General features: G+C 38.3%; 1 protein-coding gene across 1 annotated transcript in view; it reads right to left on the reverse strand.

Annotated features, from left to right (window-relative positions):
* Positions 1-3,171: 3,171 nt before the first annotated feature.
* The window catches only part of ADSS1 (adenylosuccinate synthase 1), a 29,664-nt gene continuing 13,776 nt past the window's right edge, over positions 3,172-19,059 (reverse strand). Inside the window, exons 2-13 of the mRNA XM_051769983.1 lie at positions 17,594-17,696; positions 16,147-16,209; positions 15,346-15,396; positions 14,954-15,020; positions 14,448-14,555; positions 14,010-14,091; positions 12,970-13,096; positions 11,874-12,028; positions 10,614-10,738; positions 9,039-9,136; positions 7,742-7,891; positions 3,172-6,355 (exon numbers count right to left, since the gene is read on the reverse strand). Coding sequence (XP_051625943.1) covers positions 6,303-6,355; positions 7,742-7,891; positions 9,039-9,136; positions 10,614-10,738; positions 11,874-12,028; positions 12,970-13,096; positions 14,010-14,091; positions 14,448-14,555; positions 14,954-15,020; positions 15,346-15,396; positions 16,147-16,209; positions 17,594-17,696 — 1,182 coding nt within the window. The 3' untranslated portion in view covers positions 3,172-6,302. The remainder of the gene's footprint in view (positions 6,356-7,741; positions 7,892-9,038; positions 9,137-10,613; positions 10,739-11,873; positions 12,029-12,969; positions 13,097-14,009; positions 14,092-14,447; positions 14,556-14,953; positions 15,021-15,345; positions 15,397-16,146; positions 16,210-17,593; positions 17,697-19,059) is intronic.

Raw genomic sequence — 19,059 nt, forward strand, 5'->3', positions numbered from 1 at the left:
GGCACCACAAGGGCACAGCCTTGATGGCTGGAACAACTGAAGCAGAAGAAAATTGGAGCATGAAATGAAAAGCTCAAAATTTGAACTGCATTGCCTGGTTTTGATGCTTTGGGGTGGTAACTGAGCAGCAAAGTTGTAACAGTGGCACTGACATACATGTGACTGTGCACTGGGACTGTAGCTGGTCTTACCTGTTGCAAGGCAGATTCTTGAAGAAACTAGAATGTCACATCATCTTCCCAGTTCTCCCTTTCTTCTTCACCCAATTCTTAAGGATATAAAACATGCCATTACAATGGATGCCCATGGATGTGCAGTAGGAATTAGTGGTACTACTCACCAATGTGAGTAATGGAAAACACCTTTCTTCATCTCCTGACCATTATTCCCCCAGTACAGCCCAGTAGGCCACTTGCTTTATTTAAGATGTATCATATTCACCCTGGCATCTGCTGTAAACCTCAGATCCTTTTTAGCAGAGCTTCTCCATAGCCAGCTGTTTCCCAATCTGTACTGAGACATGGGGAACCCTTCACTTCTTCCTGCACTTCAGGAGCTTTCCATTGCCAAGCCCTCAAGCTTACCAAGGTCTTTGCCATTTGTTGTCAGCCATCTAGAACTCAGAATTCAAAGGACAGGTCTCCATTTGTGGCAGAGGGCTGCACTACTTCAAGAATCTCAATGGAAACAGGACTCTAAATACAGTAGGTTTGACACTGGGAGTTTCCTCTTCAGAAGCAAAGAACACCATGAAACAAGTTTTTATGATTGTGACTGTATTTCCAAGCTTCTCATTTTGTCAGATTCACCAAAGGCTGCCTCCACTTGCATGGGACTATCTCCATTTACAGGCCAGCCAGGCTTCCACAAACCTCAGCAGCAAACACTGTTTCCTCACATTTGAAGAATTAGGCCCAGTTAGCACGGAAAGTTTTATGTCCCATACAGGAAGATGAAGATGGACACTGACACCTCTGCTGGAAGGGCACGTACAGTTGACTGTATCCTGCAGTCTGCAAGAAAACATATCTCCAGTGCCTCTACCTGCAGTATTTTAAAGATTTCAGTGGCCACCTAAACTGTCTGAAGTGCTCTGCCACTTTCTCAGGCGCTGTAAAGGTATCACCTGAAGCCCAACACTGCTGTCTGAGACTCTACAAGCCTGCAGAGTAAACTCTGGAGTGCATGTTCAGCTCTTGAAAGGTGACGCCTGACACAGGAAAGATGCATTATCTCAAGACTGTGAAAATGTTCAAATACACCAGTGTTGGGTTTATTTTTTCTGACAAAGACGTTATTTTTTTTTCTTGCCAAACACGTTTATTTAGACAGTGTTAAAATTTGTACTGTTTTCAACCACTGAAAAGGGCAGCTGTTGGCCAAAATTTTCTACATTAATGGAAGCTGTGAAGTGTATGTGCTTACAGAAGACCTTCTCTCCTGTTTTTTTTTTCTTACCGTCTCATATGACTGATGGGCAAATATTTAACAAGCAGTGTCTACTCCACAAATGTACAGATATTAATAATGCATGAAGGTATTTTAGAACAACTAATTTCCTGTAAGTATATGGGAGATTAAATGGCAAAATCTTGAAGTCCTTATGTGGGATTTCTTCACTTCTTTAATGGTTCCCTCTATGGCTGACGTCTACATGGATAATATCTCATTTTAGATTTGACCAATATGCAAAGGTGCAGCCAGCCCCATGCAAGGGTAAAATACTTTCATATCAAAGCTCGTTTGTGATGGATCAGTGATTCAGGAAGCAAAGAATCCAGCTTCCTACCTCCCTGAAGCAGCCTGTGCTGTACCACTTTTCACATGCCATGAATCCATGTAGCACTGTGGCAGTCCAGCAGGCTCCATGCCTCAGGTATCCTCTTCTTCACTGGCAACATGGATCTAATAAAGAGATGAAACAAGCACTAACACACTCACTTATTAGTAGCCAACAAATGCACAGGTTACACCCCTGATGGAGTGCCTGTACCACGAACAGGGACTGCTAAAGATAAGACGATTGGAGCTGGATTTTCTTCCTTGCCTGATGCCCATTTAAAAGGGTGATGTCAGCTCATCCTTTTTGCAAACATCCAGCACTTGAAACCAGCTCTCTGATGGACATGAAAAGTTGCTGCACAGGAAGCTGGGCCATTTCCACAAGTGGGCTGGAGCTTTACCCCATGTAAAGTATTACTAGGAGAGGTTAGGGGCAGGAAAGTCTGTATTGTTTCCTGCCTCCCAGTCATCAGACTCAGCTCTCCAGGTGACAGACAACAAACACACCAGTAACAAACCAAAGAACTTTCCAAATGGGCAATTTTGGCAGAGAAACTCCCCCAGAGTTTTTTGGTTGGTTTTGTTTATTTTATTCTTTTGTTTTGTTTTGTTTGTTTGGGGTTTTTTTGGGTGGTGATGTGATGGTGGGGGTTTTTTTGCGTTGGGCAGTTCCAGCCCAATGTGGAGTTAGATGAAACTGCTTCAGGTGCTTCAGCTACCAAAAACCATTCTATGTGCAATTATACAAACTGATGCAAAGGAAATGAAGAGACCATAGTTAATTAGCAGATCAATTCTCACACAGCTCTCAGGCATTGCCCTGAATTGTGTATTTACCTGCTGTCATTCGGGACAAGTCCCTTACCTGCTGTTTCTGGCTTCTTCTAAAACACATGAGAAAAAGAATGATTCTGTAAAGGCTTCTGGAAGCCCTAACAGTACATGTCTGAAGCTGACTCACATTTTAGAGGTGACACTTATTTATCTGAGCCAGCATCTGCTTTTCTTTTCTATCACAGTGATGCTGATAAAAAGCTTCATGGAGTTCACATCAGTTGTTCTGAGCCAGCTGTTTTAGCAAGAATATTTTTTGCATTAATTAGAAAATGTGTTTTTCCTTCATAAAACCATTGGTCACTCAGGCCAGCTAACTGAATATAACCATAAATGTCAGTATTAAAGGTGGATCCCTGCTCAGTTCGTAAATGGGAAAGGGTGACAAAGTTTATAGAACGTGTAAAAAAAGGCCAAAGGATGAAAATCTGTAGACTGAAAGAAAATATCCATTCATTCACTAGTTATTTTCTAAAATTTATGAAATACTAAACCAGGTTTATGTATGAAGAGTATTTTGTTAAAAAATAAAAGAGAAATAGAGACCAAGCACTGTTAATTTAAATTTGTTTTAATACATTTTTAAGGAGAAAATAAACAGGTGTGGATCAAAAATCATCCGAAAAAAATCTGCATAAAGTGTAAGTATAGATTGCACATTTACTATGGAAATGCTTAATTTTCTTTCTTTTTATAAAGTGCATTATGCCAGAACTGTAAGACCATATATAGCCAAATTAAAAAATCTTCAAAATCCTATCCTGCATGTGTTAGGAAGTGTACACCTGACTAGAAGGCCATATTGTAAGGGTAAGTGTGAGAAAATATGTCAAACACATTACTGTGCAGGTGTGAAACAGTAATTGCTACTTTTAAAAAACTATAACCTTTATCACAAATTATGGCATTTTGGTAAATGTTTACCCTTATTCTTCCATCCAGATACTGAACAGGATGATGCATCAACCAGTTTTAGCCATTATTATTGCATTTGGTTTGGGATAAAGAAGTAGTTAAATTCAACACAGTGATTGTTATTAAATAAAATTCCAAACAGTACAAAACAATATACATGGGAAACAGCCAAAATGAAGGGAAATCTACATTAAAATGTTCTTATTAAGCATTGTGTCACTCAGTAGATTAAAGAGCTTTTTGATAAAAGCCTGAACTTGTTCACATTTAACTCAATGACAACACATATGAAATTTAATAGGAGTAGAACTTTCATTTAAAATATCCATGCTATGAAATGAAATGTATATTACTTTTACAGTAACAGTCATGGGATAATTGACTATTACATCATGCCCACTGACAATCTCACTGGGTTTTTGATGAATCCTTGGAAGCAAAGACAGGCCATGTGGATCTAACAGATACTTAATGGAAAATGGAAAATAAAAAGATTAGGTGAACAAGAGAAAGTAATCCTGTGAAAATTAAACTATAAAACCTATTATCTTCAATATGCCAAATACTCAGTTTAGAGTTGATCATTTAATCCAGTTATTCAGCACACGGAGTGGCTTCTTAGTCATTGTGGACTTTGCCTACAAATCAACCAAAGCTTAAATACAGCAGAAACCTCCCAGCACAAATGCACTGATGAAGATGGGGCCAAGAAAAGGAACGGCTCTAGATCATTCAGAAGGCAAATGTCACAAGGTTAAGCCATGTGAAAACAAAACTTAATTACTATACCTCCAAGCATCTTTATGCTTAAATTACCTCATATAAATGAGGAACACTTCACAGTGCTTGTAATAATTAGCACTTACCAAGCACCTTTCAGAAGTGCTTTGCAAACATTAAATAAGGTCAGAAATCTCATTGCTCTTTCACTAGAATACCCATAAATATGATGGGGAGAGCTTCCTCATCAATTCAGAGGAAGAACTGCAGGGCTCAACCCAGGGACCTCCAAAAGGCAGTGAAGATGTTTTTCTAATTTTTGTTTGTTTGTTTTTTGTTAGAGAAAAAGGGACAGAGTCCGTGATGAACTGGGGCACGAAGAGACTGCACTGCAGCTGGAGGGTGTCAGAGTTCTGCCTCACAAAGCAGCAATACAACCATACACAGCTACCTTTAGTGCTTTGTACTGGTACTTCTTTAAGCCCTGCCTGACACGAATGGCTTTGAACATTATCTGCTGTTCAACACTGAGTGAGAAAAGACACAGGGGATGAGTAGGACACAAGATTCTCCGGACAGGTTTTCCTTTTCCCCCATCTGGAATGCCAGGAGTGTAATTGTTTGCACCCTTGGAGTGACCATCTCCGAAAAGGGATATTTTCACACACTGCATAATGGCATTACTGAGGTTGTGATGCCATTTCCACAGCCCTTGGAAATGATACAAAAATATTGTCATAGCTCTACACATAAATAGAAAAGGAACATTTACGTGGAAAATTTCACAGATAGGGAATAACCCCATCTCTAGTGTATTCTTTTTCCTCTACAAGAGGAGTTTTTTGAGAGCTCTTGATGCATAACCATTATAAATTAGAAGATCCACGAAGAAATCCAAGTGTATTCTTGAAGATTCTGGGATCTCTCCATGGTTTCTACATGCCCCAACCCTGGCTGTCACATGTCATCCCCTTCTATAAATAGTCATTACATTTTGCTGAGGAAGGTCAAAATGAGTGAGGGGTGTAAATACTGCAGCAGTCATCATTGAGTCATGCCTTGATTTATTCTTGGAAACCCAGGAGCCGTGGAAGTGAGTGCCTTACAGAACTGCAAGTCACAAGTTCCTCAACAGAGTACTACAGTAAAACTTTGGAAACTACAGTCACAGCACTAGCAGGAAGAAATGTCTCAGGTTCATGGAGAAAATGCAGTGGTGCTGTCTCAGCTCCACTCTCCCTGTGTGTTTTGTAACTTGAGGACTCTCTTCCTTCCACCTTCACTCACTCCTTTCCCCTACTGCTTAAAATAAAGGCTGCACACCTGACAGTCTCCAGGCTGTTAGTACACAGGATAGTTCAAAGCATTATTAGACAGGTCAGCTTTCTCCAGTTTGACCCCACTACAGATGTTATCTCAGTTCCTACAATAGGCTTTATAAGAAATATATTTTAGCTGCTTTCCATTCATTTCAATAGGCCATTAAAAGTAATTATATAAAAATTATAGATAATTGTGTTTGCTTTGCTTTGTGCAGTCAAAAATACCTACCTAACTTTGCTGTATTTTAGAAACTGAAAATCTTTATAATTCAACCAATTTCAGTGCATGGTACCTATCTTAGTACTGCCAACCCAGATATACAGACATTTTAACATTTGAAGTTGAAGAACAAATCCAAGTTTCACAGTTCTAAAGTTACCCAGTAGCTACTGGAAAAGGCTTAATACTGGTTTCAGCAAGAAGTAACTCTATATAGGTGTAAAGTACTTCCAAATAGTAACGTGGATCAAATTTAAAAAAACTTTCCTTATTTTGTTAGGAATACTTTTTGGACTTTTTTTAAAGATGGCCAACAAGGAGATTTTACACTGAATTTACTGAGAACTTAAAGATAAATAAAATGTTACAATACAGAATATATGTTGTGTTTCTATTCAATTCCTAGAAGAATATGTTTGTTTTAAATAGCATTTCCATTTAAAGAGGGAAGCAGTAAGGGACTGATGAACGCCACGTTGTGCTTCTCATCACTGGAGTTCTTCATTTGTTTAGAACAGCTGGATCATCGACTCTCTTGATTTCCCAACTCCAACCCATTTAACTAGGGAGGAAAACACATCTGTTAGAACAATTACCAAGAGTAAATATTGCAATCAATGAACTGGAATAATTTTCACCTCTCATCATGCTTCACTACAAACTGGACAAATTTAGGAAGGAAGTTTCGTTGTCAAAAATCCCTTTACTCCAGCTGCACTACCAGACTAGAAAGTGCAGTATACTGAAGGCTGAAAGTATGAAATAATTATACCATAAACACAAAGCATTGCAGGTAGAGGGCCTAATAGAAGGTCAGGCACATTTGTTGCAGGTTTAACTGTCCTTGTCTTGAGTGACAGGATGTTTAGCTACATCCCTACAGAGAGGAAGCCAGAATTCTGCCAGACTCTGAAGTTTTTTGTGATGTGGAGCAGGAGATAGTGATACCCATGTGCCATAATACCAATAAATATGAGGCTGCAGTTATAAACATTATCCAGTGTGAGCAGTAAATTCCACACTGTAACGGTTCCACTACAGTTTTATTGCCCATAGTTACTAAAGAATTGACTGTAGGTAAGTCTCTTTTATCAAACCCACCAAGGCAGCCTGCTTTCACACAGAGAACCAGAGAAATAAAGTAAGGGGAGCTTTATTTACATATCCCTTCACCCACATCTGTGTCCTTGACCACACACTGAGTTTCAAGCTCTGCTATCAGATGCTTCCTGATCCATGAACAATACTGGAACCGCCGCAGTTGTAACCAGCCCATACTGCTCTGAGGCGACCTTTGAGGTGCTTTATGGAAAACAAAAGCACACCTACCATCTTTCCAAGCTTGCTATTGTGGAAATTCCCCTGCAAACACCACCATTTATGCCACACCTAGCTCTTGGCACCTCTAGAGCTCTAGAAGAAAACTGAATGGCTTGACCTTTGGAGATCGATGTGTTAAGATTTTCAATTTTTCCAAAGTGGCAGAACCGGGCTAAACAGTCTCATCTCTGTTATGCAATACTTCTCCTTATATGAGTAAGAATGGAAAAAAAAGTTCTCTGTTCAGAGAGGGATGCAGTGCAGGACGCAGAGAGAAAGGAAGAGATGAGGATGCTGGCCCAAGCACACACTGAAGCATGGTGCACAGACCCCAAAGTTTTCACTGACAGAAGGTGGCAGTTTGCCAAGAACAACACACATTTATCTTTCCCCGGTTAAATCCTTGCCAGCAGCAGCTTGGGGCTCTCTGCAGCACTGCAGACCTGCCTGCTGAACACCCTTTGCTGCTTCCTGGCAAGCTGTCTTTTACCACCATCAGCCCAACCACTGGTACTTCTGTTGCCTCCTGCCCAAACCGAGCGACTTCTGACTAACAGACTGAGAGCTTCCATGGAGCTGTGCCTGCCTCCTGTGCCATCCTCACATGGACACCTGCAGAAAGGCTTACCTGGCACGCCAACATGGTTTTCCACACAACGGATGTAATTCTGGGCCTTGGGTGGGAGGTCCTCCCATTTTCGTGCTCCAGTTGTGTCCGTCTTCCACCCAGGCATTGTTTCATATTCTACTTCCACTTTCTGTAGTATCTCCTGATTAGCTGTGGGAGAGCAATTTTTGTCACAGTTGATTTTAGCTGCTCCACCTTAATAGAACATACCTATGGTTCTTGACCAAAAAAGTCTTTCGACAACATTTAAAATCTGATATATAAAAAAATAGTATTTTTACTGTTTTTTCATTAATTCACTCATTCTTAATTTAGATTTATTTACAACATTTAGGAAGATAAGTCTGAGTTAAGAAGATCCAGAAATCCAGCTTCCTCTTCTAAAAACTGTAGGATGCACTCTATTCTGTCAACATAGAGTCAATAAAAACACTACTGTTTTATTTTTGAGGAAATAGATTTTTTGAGGTTTACAGTAGTTCCTCTTTTTGTTTTAGACTAGCACATAATAAAACAGTAGAAAAGGCACTACTGTCTCAAAGGTTTTTATCTTTATGGAATAGGGTTAAATCAGGCTTGTGAAAAACTCAGATGTTTGCACGCTTTTCCCCCTGGAATTTTCACTGTGTCCACACCAAGGAAGTACAAGCAGTGGTGGAAAAGCTGGCTGCTGCCAGCCTACCCCATGCCTCCAGAATCCCCCATCTCAACAGAACCAGCCCCTCATCTTGGCACAGACTGTCACAGGGATCTTGAAAACATAATTAATGTAAAAAAAATTACATATTATTACATCTTAAAAGTTTTAACATGAATCATTATCGAGGGGCAATATATACTTTTATTAACCACAGTGTTGTTGCTGTTAATTCCAGAAGCAGCTTTATTCTGCTTGTATCCACCTCATATTTGCACAGCTTAAGCACTGTTTTTATTATAACTTTACTTCACTAAAGGCTATTGCCAATGATACGGAGTCACTGACTCGAGTCTTGCTGACTTTCAGATCCCTGGTGTTGCCAGTAAAAAATCTAATGGGACAAGACATAGAAAAGCCCTAACACAAGATTTTATTTCCTCTGAAGATCTTGCCATTGTACACAGACTCAAGGTAAATGAAAAAATCAGTGTACTGGTACAGCTGCCTTTACACAGATACTGCAGCTCCACAAATTGCTACAGAAGGTCCAGCGAACAAGAAATCAAGCCCGATTTTAAAAAGCAAACAGTCTTTCCCTACAGGTGTGACTTAACTGGCAGAAAAGATAAAAATTAACATAGATGTTTAACAACTTACCTGGAAAATATGGAATTCTTTTTCCACCCAATTTGTAGGCAACACCAATTTTAATTTCATCAAGGACATCGAGAATATCCAGTTTTGTTAATGCCAAACTGCACAGAAAAACATCAGTTAAAATTACACATATAATGATCTCCTCTTCAATACTTTTCACCTTTTCTTTTTTCCCTTTCCAAAGTCCAGCTCAGGCAGCCCAGTCAGCAGAAATACATAAATGCATTAAACTATGAACACTGTTAATTCAATTTACGCCTCTGGAATGAATACATGACTGAGTTGCTACAACACATTTCCCAATTCTTGGCTGCTCACACAGGTGCACAGTGTTCAGCTCAGTGCATGAAAATGCACACTAGGTGAAGTGGCACTTGAGGGGCCTGGTTGGGGGGGGGTACAACATTTGACATCATTGACAGTGACTTTTTAGTACTCCTACTGATTCACAACAACTCTATGACAGATTTATTTACTAAGTTACATTTTTATAACAGAGCAAGCACGGTCTGGTTACTAAAACCACGTTTGCAGTTCAGTAGGAAGGATCCCAGCCTGAGATGTGTAAGTTAAAGCAAAATATAAATCCAAGTAAAAAAAAAAACCAACCCAAAACCTAAAAGTCCTTCTGATAAATTAATGAACAAGACCATTGTTCCTTTGTAATATCAGTAGTAGCATAAACAATATTAAATTAAGTCTCAGTTTATAATACATTAAAATTCCCAGTCATGTGTTTGCATATATGAACAAGTTTGCCTGAATGCATCAGTAAGTCTACACCTCATATGAACAGAACTGTTATGAAACTTTTGCAACTTTTTCTGAAGATACAGATTGGTAGTTAGTTACAAATTAATGGCTTGTGATAGCTACTAGTATTTTAGCACTAGACATAAGCTAGCTTGAGGGCATTATGGTCATGAACAGCTCCTTTAAACAGCCACTTTTCCTGTAAAATGCCAATTTTATATGTGTTTTGAATTATAAAATATTTTATCAACCAAGTAAGTCGCTTCATCCCAAAGAAAAAAAATGTCAGCCCATTAAAAGCAGAATTTATAATACAACATTTGACTGTGCCTTTGTAAATAAATGAACTTGGAATGGAAACTGTGCCAGCCACTATATACTTTGGGTCATCCCATTTATTTCACTTATAGAGGCAGTGGTTCCAAATGATGCAATATTGGCCCTACAAGTAGGATCCACTAGAGGCAACCAAAGCTCAAACCCAGCACAAGACAGTATGAAAGCACTGGATCAAGAACACTAGAGCAAACTGCTAGAAAACTGATACATTGATCCAATCTACACCGGCCATCTGAGGTAAGCAAAGTGAAAACATATACCAAAAAAATCACTGCTATGATGTCGTAAAGTTGCTTAATTAAAAAAAAAAAAAGGAATTAGATTATTATTAGCATTAAGACAATTCTCAGTTGCCCACTGTGAATTAATGTATTGCTTAAAATGTAACACTTTACTGGACTTATATTAATGTTACCTACATATTTATTCTGCGAAGCACAAAATTATCACTTCCAAATGTAGCGCAAAATCTTTGATGCTTACGCAGTGAATCCGTTGATCATATGAGCATATTTCAAAATGACAAGATCTAACCAGCCACAGCGTCTCTTTCTGCCTGTAGTTACTCCCCACTCGTGGCCACGGGACTGTAAAAGATCTCCAATTTCCTAAAGTAAGACAGAAAGAATGCTGATGGTATCTCACTGAAAAACTGCACGAACAGCAAGAAGAATATGTTCAATTTCAAGGCTTTTTTTTTTTAAGCAAAAATGAAAAAAAAGTTAAGTTTTACTAGGATGGGACTAAGGCAGAGAACAAAGCCCCTCATGGACAGGATTTTTGTATTGCAATCATTAGCATTTCAAACCACTTATTTAATATGACTATTTCATGTTCCAAGGAGACACTTTTCTTCCTTCTTCATCTAAAAGGAAGATTTCCTTGGCAATTCAGCCATCTTTAAAATTGTATTTGCTTCATCTGGTCTTTTGGCATCTATTGTTTTTACAGACAAGACTGTAAATGCTTGGGACAAGACCAATGCTTGTACAATATCTAGGTCAGACTCCATGTCCATGTCAAGTGATCCCTGGTTCTACCACAGTATGAAACTGTTCCTTTTGGACTGGCAGTGTCTATAACGGGCTAAAAATGAAGAAGGAAGAAACTTCATGCTCATGATTCATAAGCTTAAAGGATACCACTAACCCATCTGAGTTATTAGAGAAAGGATTTTAGTGATTAAATCCTTAAATTAGATTCGGAACACTGACCTAGAGATTGCCATGTGCATAGCTCATAAACAATACCTAAGCTTTCTAGTTTCTTGCTAATGAAAATACAGTAGACAGTTTAAAGTAATCAAAATCTCTCGCCTTCTTTTTACTGATCAATTTGTGCATGACTGGCTGATGCACATGCCACATTTATTCTATAAATCACACAGAACACAGGCTATTAAGCTCAGAAGTTTTATCTTGTAATTTATGCTCTCCTTTGACGTGCTGACAGTTCCAGTCTACAACAAACTCTCACCACTGAAATACACCTAAAGATTTTATATAAGATGATGAAATCTGTTTTCACATAATTCACTACAACAGAAGCATGGTCCCTGCAATATAACATCATCACACTGATGAAAAATACCTTAAGTCTGTAATGTAATTCTCCTCTTCACGAGCGCCATTGCTCGGCATTATTATCACAGTGCTTATTTATTCCTGGTATACCCTTACCGCATTCCATCGACTGCTGTTTGTTGGCAACTGTATACATCACACTTTGTAACGTTAAACCTACATTAATCTGCTCGGTGGGGAAGGCTCCAATTCCCACCCGAGTGGTGTAGGCCTTCACCACTCCATACACATCACCCACGTGCTGGGGAGGGACACCAAGCCCGGTGCACACACCGCCCACGGTGCAGTTCGACGAGGTCACGAAGGGATACGTGCCTGTCAAAACACAGCAGCACAACCCTGTTTCAGCAATGGTAAGAAACGAAGACTGTTTTTCCTTTATCACTTCAAAGGAGATTTTCACCTCTATGTTTGGCTTTAAAGCTAAACTGAAACAGCAGCCAAGGAGCGGGGAAATTCTTCTTGCTACATGTCATTCATTCTTTGTAACTTTCACTGAGGATGGTCCACAAGGGAGAAGCTGAAAAGCATCTTAATACTACATCCATTAGGCATGGGATCTATTATAAGATGCTGCTGCTGTGTAAAGCTTTTTTTCAATGTCTTGTGTATCACAGAAAGTATTTCCACTACATCCAGAGAGCCTGGTGTAAAGGTCACGGTCTGACATTCCAAATGCTCTACACAAGTGGCTCTGAGTATCTGCCACAAATTGTCTAAGTCTTAAGAGGTTACTCATAATCTCTACACCATGACTTCTGATTGGAGAATCTCTCAATTCTTCATTTCATTTTCATTGAGAACTAGGTTGTTTAATTAGACTTTTGGTAAGAAATCAGAGCAGAGACAAACTGAAGCAGCAAGACTTACAGGTTACTGCATGAGTTTAATCCTCCCTCCACTGCAGAGGAATTATCTCAGCAGCACTGCAATGAGTGCCTGGATTGTCTGGAAATGTGTTCACTCATATTTAAAGGTAATAAAGACAATAACGTCTGGAGTGAAATTTCAACTCCACCAGAATAAACTTCTCTAAAAATCAATTTTTAAACCCTAAGCATTTAATTCTGTTAATGATACAATTCCTGTCTTATTTGTGCTTTACTTCTGGGAGATCTGTTCCTATTAAGGAAAGACTATTTTGTTTCCCTATTTTCCTGCTGTTTGCCAAGTCAATACAAACTGAAATCAAAATAAAACTAATCAAAATAAAACCGATCTCTTAGGAGTTAAACTGAGTTTAGAATATGACTTACCAAAGTCAATATCAAGTAACGCTGCATTGGCTCCTTCAACAAGGATCTTCTTTGGAGAGCCATGAAGAGCTTCATACATAAAATACACACCATCTCGAACCATGGGTCTTATTTTTTCAGCATATCCCTGCAAATTGAGTATAAATGTCAGCTTGCCCAGACAGTGGCTGGAAGCAGGGAATACTCTGTTCACGTTTGAAGGACGAAACATACAGATAATTCTAAGCTTCCAGACTCAATAACTGTGTTTTCCTGAAAAATACAACCACTAGTTTACAATTTGAAAACAAATCAATCTATTGAACCACATAAGAAAAGATGACCTATTATGGCATTAGAATGCCATAATTTCTGTATAATTTCTGTTCACAGAGGTGTGGTATACTTAGCAGATTTTGTTGCCGTAGTCTCTAGATAGTGTGTTGATAGTCTAGACACACTGAGAACGGGACTTAGAAATAGTGCAAGCACCAGAAGAAAAAAAAGATCACTCCTTTTGAATATTAAAAAATATCTTTAGGGTGTCAGCTCTGAACAAGAGTGAGATAAAACTTGGGAAAGGTAAGAGATATTTTTATCATCCTCTTTTCTCACATATTCATGAAAGAAGCTGTTTTATCAGTGTCTCTTCTAAACCTATTTATAAAAAGACAATTTTCTTGTAATACCAGGATCCTGAAAAAGGTTTCCACAAACATTTCTTCAGTAATCATGGAAGTCCATCAGAAAGACTGGAGAACGCTAACTGAAATTCTCACCCTGCATTCTCTTGACTACTTTAATACAACAGTCATTTTAAACAACGCAAAAAAGTAAAATATTACAGGAGAATTAAATCATCCACAAAGTTTAAATTAATGCCTACAATAAGAGAAAACATTCTATTACAGAGCATAGTTACTGCTTATTAAAGCTTTTATAACAATGAATGCATGCATTTTTCATATAAATTAGTTAATTAGTTTAATCAGTGGTAGTTCTAGTACACTTTGGTTTTACTTTTTAAATGAAAATAAATATTACAACTGTTAAATCCTTACCTTTAGTTTTTTCAGTTGTCCTTCTGTATCAATTTCCAACGTGGGAAACATTGACTTGTATTGCTGTGCCAGATTTTTAAATCTGAAAAATATTGAAATTGTATCTCTGAGGAACATAGTCACTGTTCACAGAACCTTTGGCAAGAAATCAGTTTATATTATTTGCAGCATATACTGAGAGCTACAGGGAGAAAATACCAGGACCTTGATACCTCAACCAGTGCACTTCCCAATGTACAAAATTACATTTTAAATTATGAGAAAATCTGTGAAGTACACAAAATATACACACACACATTCTTTCCAGTTTTCTTCTCCTTCTAGACAATTTATATACAAAATTCAGACATATATTTAAAAACATCCCCTTAAAAGCAAATCTGTCAGCCAAAATATATCACTCTTTAACATAATATTTAGAAACGAAAATAGTTTTACCTTGAAGAAAATTCATCAAAGTCAGAAAGGAGGTCACAAATCCGAAGGCCTGTTCGTGCAGCTTTGGAAGAATATGTTGGTCCAATCCCCTTCTTCGTTGTGCCAATACTAAGTGAAAATAACACCCACCCCACCCCAACATGTATAAATATATGCAAAAATACACTTTATGCCAAGTAATTTCGTTAAAGCTCTTCACTATATCACATATTGGGCGGGAGGTCTGAGACATAAAAAGATATTAAAGTTCTATAATAACAAATATATACCAACTTTCAGGCTTTGCATAAATATTGCTAATATTTGTGGTATGCAGTGAAGCCTTGAGTCTGGCTGACAGTTTGTTAGTTTGTTCACTAACATAAGTAGAAGCAGAACTGAGTCACAGAATTAGTAATATCAACAAGACTCTTTGGAGATACAATGCACTTCTGTTTTCCAAAATTACACCATTTTTTTCAAATTTGCGTAACTATTAATGAAACTAGGGAGTTGAAAATATTTACTTTTTGCCTTCTTGTGCTTGACGCTGCACTTCCTGGAGCCCATCTACTGCCTGGTGAAAGTCAAACACTGCAATGGAAAATCAAATGGATTTAGTGGAAGACCAAAGGAGAAAAACATTCTTTACATCACGCACATCCATAATTTCAAGACAAAGTGCCTTTACTGTCACTGACAGTGCACAGGCCTCCTCAAGAGAAAACAGAGCGAGTATTCCTTAAAGGTTGTGAAAACATGTAAAACATCACTCTTCAGTGGCTACAAATTCCATTATTATCCTTCAGACACACAACATATAAAGAAGCTGTGTTAGATCAAATACATCACTCCTCTTTAGCATCGTGAGCTAAGCAATCATGTGCAAGGTTTTTTTCCCCCTTCAATCGTCACTTACCTATATGTGCTCTATCTGATATAATCAGTCTTTTCTCCCAATCTTTTAAACCTGTCAGAAGATATAAAGAAAGGTAGGATTTCAGCTGAGCTGATTGGTCAAACTTTGACATTGACTTTCAGTTTTTCTATGCTTTTCTTCAAGTTTATATAGCTTCTTGTTAAGAAGACTCCAGATAAAATCTATAAACCATAAGTAAACATCAAATATAGCAATGTTTCTGTTAACAAACTTTTATCATTTTTAAATTATCAGCTTTCTCATTTTGGCATGGAAAAAGATACTCACTTCTTAATGCCATAATGCTGTGGCTTACACAGAATTCTTACTTCAAGGAAATCTTGTTTAACTCACTATACCATACATCACTTAAACTCCTTTTGTGCCTCAGAAAATAGAGGATTTCTATATAGAAACATAAAACAATCTAGGTAGTAAGGGACCTTGGAAGGTCATAGGGTCCAAAGCCTCACTCAAAGCAGAATCAACTGAGTTTATATTTGGGCACAGAAACTCTGGGTTAAATCATCTCAGTCTGAGGTCAAAGGGAGCTTACCACACACTTTAGGATTTATTTTCCATCTAGTGTGGTTTCAAATGCCATAAAACTCCCCAAAACACATGAAAAGATTGATTTTGAAAATATGTCTGAAGACTACAACACAATTAAACATTTTAAATACTGTTTTTAAAATCCAGACTGTTATTGCACCAAGTACTTACGGCCAGAAACAACAGCTTACAAAAAACCTCAACCTGGCTGTCAATATAAAGGTAGGTTAAAAATTACTTGATACAAACCTTTCTTTTCATTCTTTTCAGCTTCTTCAAACAGGCCTGGTAAATGTATAACCACTCCATTACCTTTGGGAACATAAATGATTTATTTTAAAGTGAGGAATAAAATACTCACTCTTAGGAAGTAAGGCATTGTAAACACTTGCTGTCTGAAGTTTTATTTAAAAAGCAAAACTAAATTTCTCACAAAGTGATCTTGAGAACTTTTTGGATAAATCCTGATTCTGGGTAAGCAGCTACTAGCCTACTAAAATCAGGAAAACCAGAGCGGGCTTGTTTCAGGCGTGAACGCCAGGCTGCTGCACAGCCAGCTGAGGTAAGCAGATTCTTGTCTTTGTTTGTGGTGGACTTTGCCCCACGACTTCAGCCTCAATTGTTCACAGGGAGAAGCTCAAAGAAGTCCGTGGCGTGAAAATACGTAAATTTTCTTCAATACTCAGGTATTTGTTTTAAACTCAGCTCGAACTTGTGCTGTAATGCATTAGCAATGCTTCACCCCTGCTTTTGAGCACAACATAGAATCCACAAGCAGTACAGGGCAGTGCTGGCGAGATGTGGAGGATTAGTGATGCAGTGGGCTGGAAACAGCTGCTGCCTCCTTGGGAACGTCAGAAATACATGCAAGAGCCTGTCTCAGCCTAAATTTAGCAAAACTTAAGTAATAGTCATTACTAATTGACAAGGGAGTAAAACAGAAAGCAAGATAACACAGCATATTTAGCTAAGAGGAAAAATATGTTTAATATATTTCAATCATTTATTTGGAAATTATCAAATGGAAAAAAACTGAAAGTCCATGACTCACTAAAATTAGACTCATTTCTTGCACAGACTGTACATAATTTCTGTCAGAAAGAATCATAAGTTTGGGCCTTAAATTTGCCTATCATTTGAATATGAGTTTAATGCCCAGTAGGCAATGCAAACCTTTTTATGATGCCATCTGCACCAAATATCTTTATAGCAAAATACAACATCACCCTTAACAGCTGGTACTGTGAACAAAAAGGAGACTGGATGACAACCTTCCAAGCAGAGTCTGGTATCTAGGGGCCTGCTTCTGAAAAGTCAGTAAAGAGATGTCAGAGATAAATTATTTATTTATTTAGCCTAAGTCCTGGGGTTAGTGTCCTCAAAGAATAGCACACAGATTTCTGACAGTATAAAAGGAGTGTACAAGTGGAATCCAAACTTGCACCATAAAGTATAAGAAAGAGTAAAATGATAGGAAGAGGGTGTTCTTGCTCTCAGCTTTCTAACAGCAAAAACTAAACCGACATTGAAAGTAGAGTAATTCTTCATGTTAAAGCAGCAGTGGAATAGAAGTCATACAGCTGAAGCAAATCTGACTGTCACTTATATGATTTTCTTTACTTGTTACTAAAACATACAGTTGCAGCTATCCACTATACAATGTAATTTTATATAATAAATTGCATAATTGTCTTACCAATAAAAGAAATTGCCTTTGGATTAATGATGCCACTAGGAAATAGGTGAAAATCATATTCTTTCCCATCAACGACGACAGTATGGCCTGCGTTGTTCCCACCCTGCAACAGAAAGAAACACCTGAAGATTAACTGCCTTGTATCATCACCTGAAACTCTCAATAGATGATTTGACAAGACCATCTTTTTTTATTTTAACATATCTTTGGTCACTGCTTTCTCCACCTTACAGTTTCTTGTGAAAAGGTCTCAGATAGGACAACGAGGAGGCTGAAGGATTTCAGCAAGACTGTGTAAAATTATGAAGCAGAACAATACCATGGAGCCAAGGCAGGGCTGGGGCAGAGCAGGAGTAAACCCAGGAGTGGTGACAGAAGCTAGAAGAGAACTGAAGCTTTCTGGGAACAAAATTGGAATTAATTACCACCCCTGGAGTCTTGTCTATGACATGCCTACACAAGCCCATCCTTTTTAGGCATCTTCTCTACATGGTCATTTCCTTGGGTTTAAGCCTACAATGCCCAGTATTTCCTCTTGAATGGAAGCTCTTCCTGCTGCCCACCTACAAACAGCTACTGCTTCTCTTCATGTTCAAGACAGAAGGTCTTTGTAAAAGCAGGAGCATGTGTAGTCTTGGCAGCTTCACTGAATGTCCTTGTCAATCACAGAATATCCCGAGTTGGAAGGGACCCACGAGGATCATCAAGGTCCAACTCCTGGCTCTGCACAGGGCCACCCCAAGAAATGGTCAAGGGATGATCTTCCCAGTTGTTGCCGCCACCACTTTATAGAGTCTGCTACAATCCATGACTTACATGACTATCTGCCAGGACTTAGAATAGGAGATGGTATTTTCCTCAATAAACTGCTTTTTCACAAACAGTTTTAAAAGAGAGTGATGCAACAACACACAAACTTGGAAAGAGGTGAGTAAATCAAGGCCATGAGTTGATTTGACCAGCAACTTAACGAGTTTTAAAAATTAAAGGTCCAGTTTTCTCAGCAGGCTTAATGTTTGTTGCTGTTCTGTCTTGATACAACTTCATCTCCTACTGATAAGGTTGGGAAATCTGACTACTTGTCTGCTCCAGTGCTACAGGCCTTCAGCTTTCCAAAACAATTACAAATCTTCGTGGACTTGAAGTGATGTCTGAATGATGTAAAGCTGTCTAGAATGAGGGTATCTGCTGGGAGGAGAACTGAGACTGTCATTGGTGATTTGCAGACAATGAAGAGTGTTGGCTGAATGAATGCAGTTATATGAAAATTCTGAGAAAGGATAGTCATTTATAAAAATGAATACTGTAACACATGTTATTCCAGAGTTTCATTTACCCTTCATTTACTGATTTGCCCTTTTGTTTGTATGTAAAGCACGGGAAAGTGGCAACTGGCAATCCTTTCAAAATGTGGATAAATACTGAACACAAAAATTAGAAAAGAAAAGCTATGGCTTACAAAAAAA

This window comes from Manacus candei, unplaced genomic scaffold (assembly GCF_025592945.1).
Source record: "Manacus candei isolate 608988 ecotype Guabito, Panama unplaced genomic scaffold, ASM2559294v1 h1tg000113l, whole genome shotgun sequence".
NCBI lineage: Eukaryota > Metazoa > Chordata > Aves > Passeriformes > Pipridae > Manacus > Manacus candei.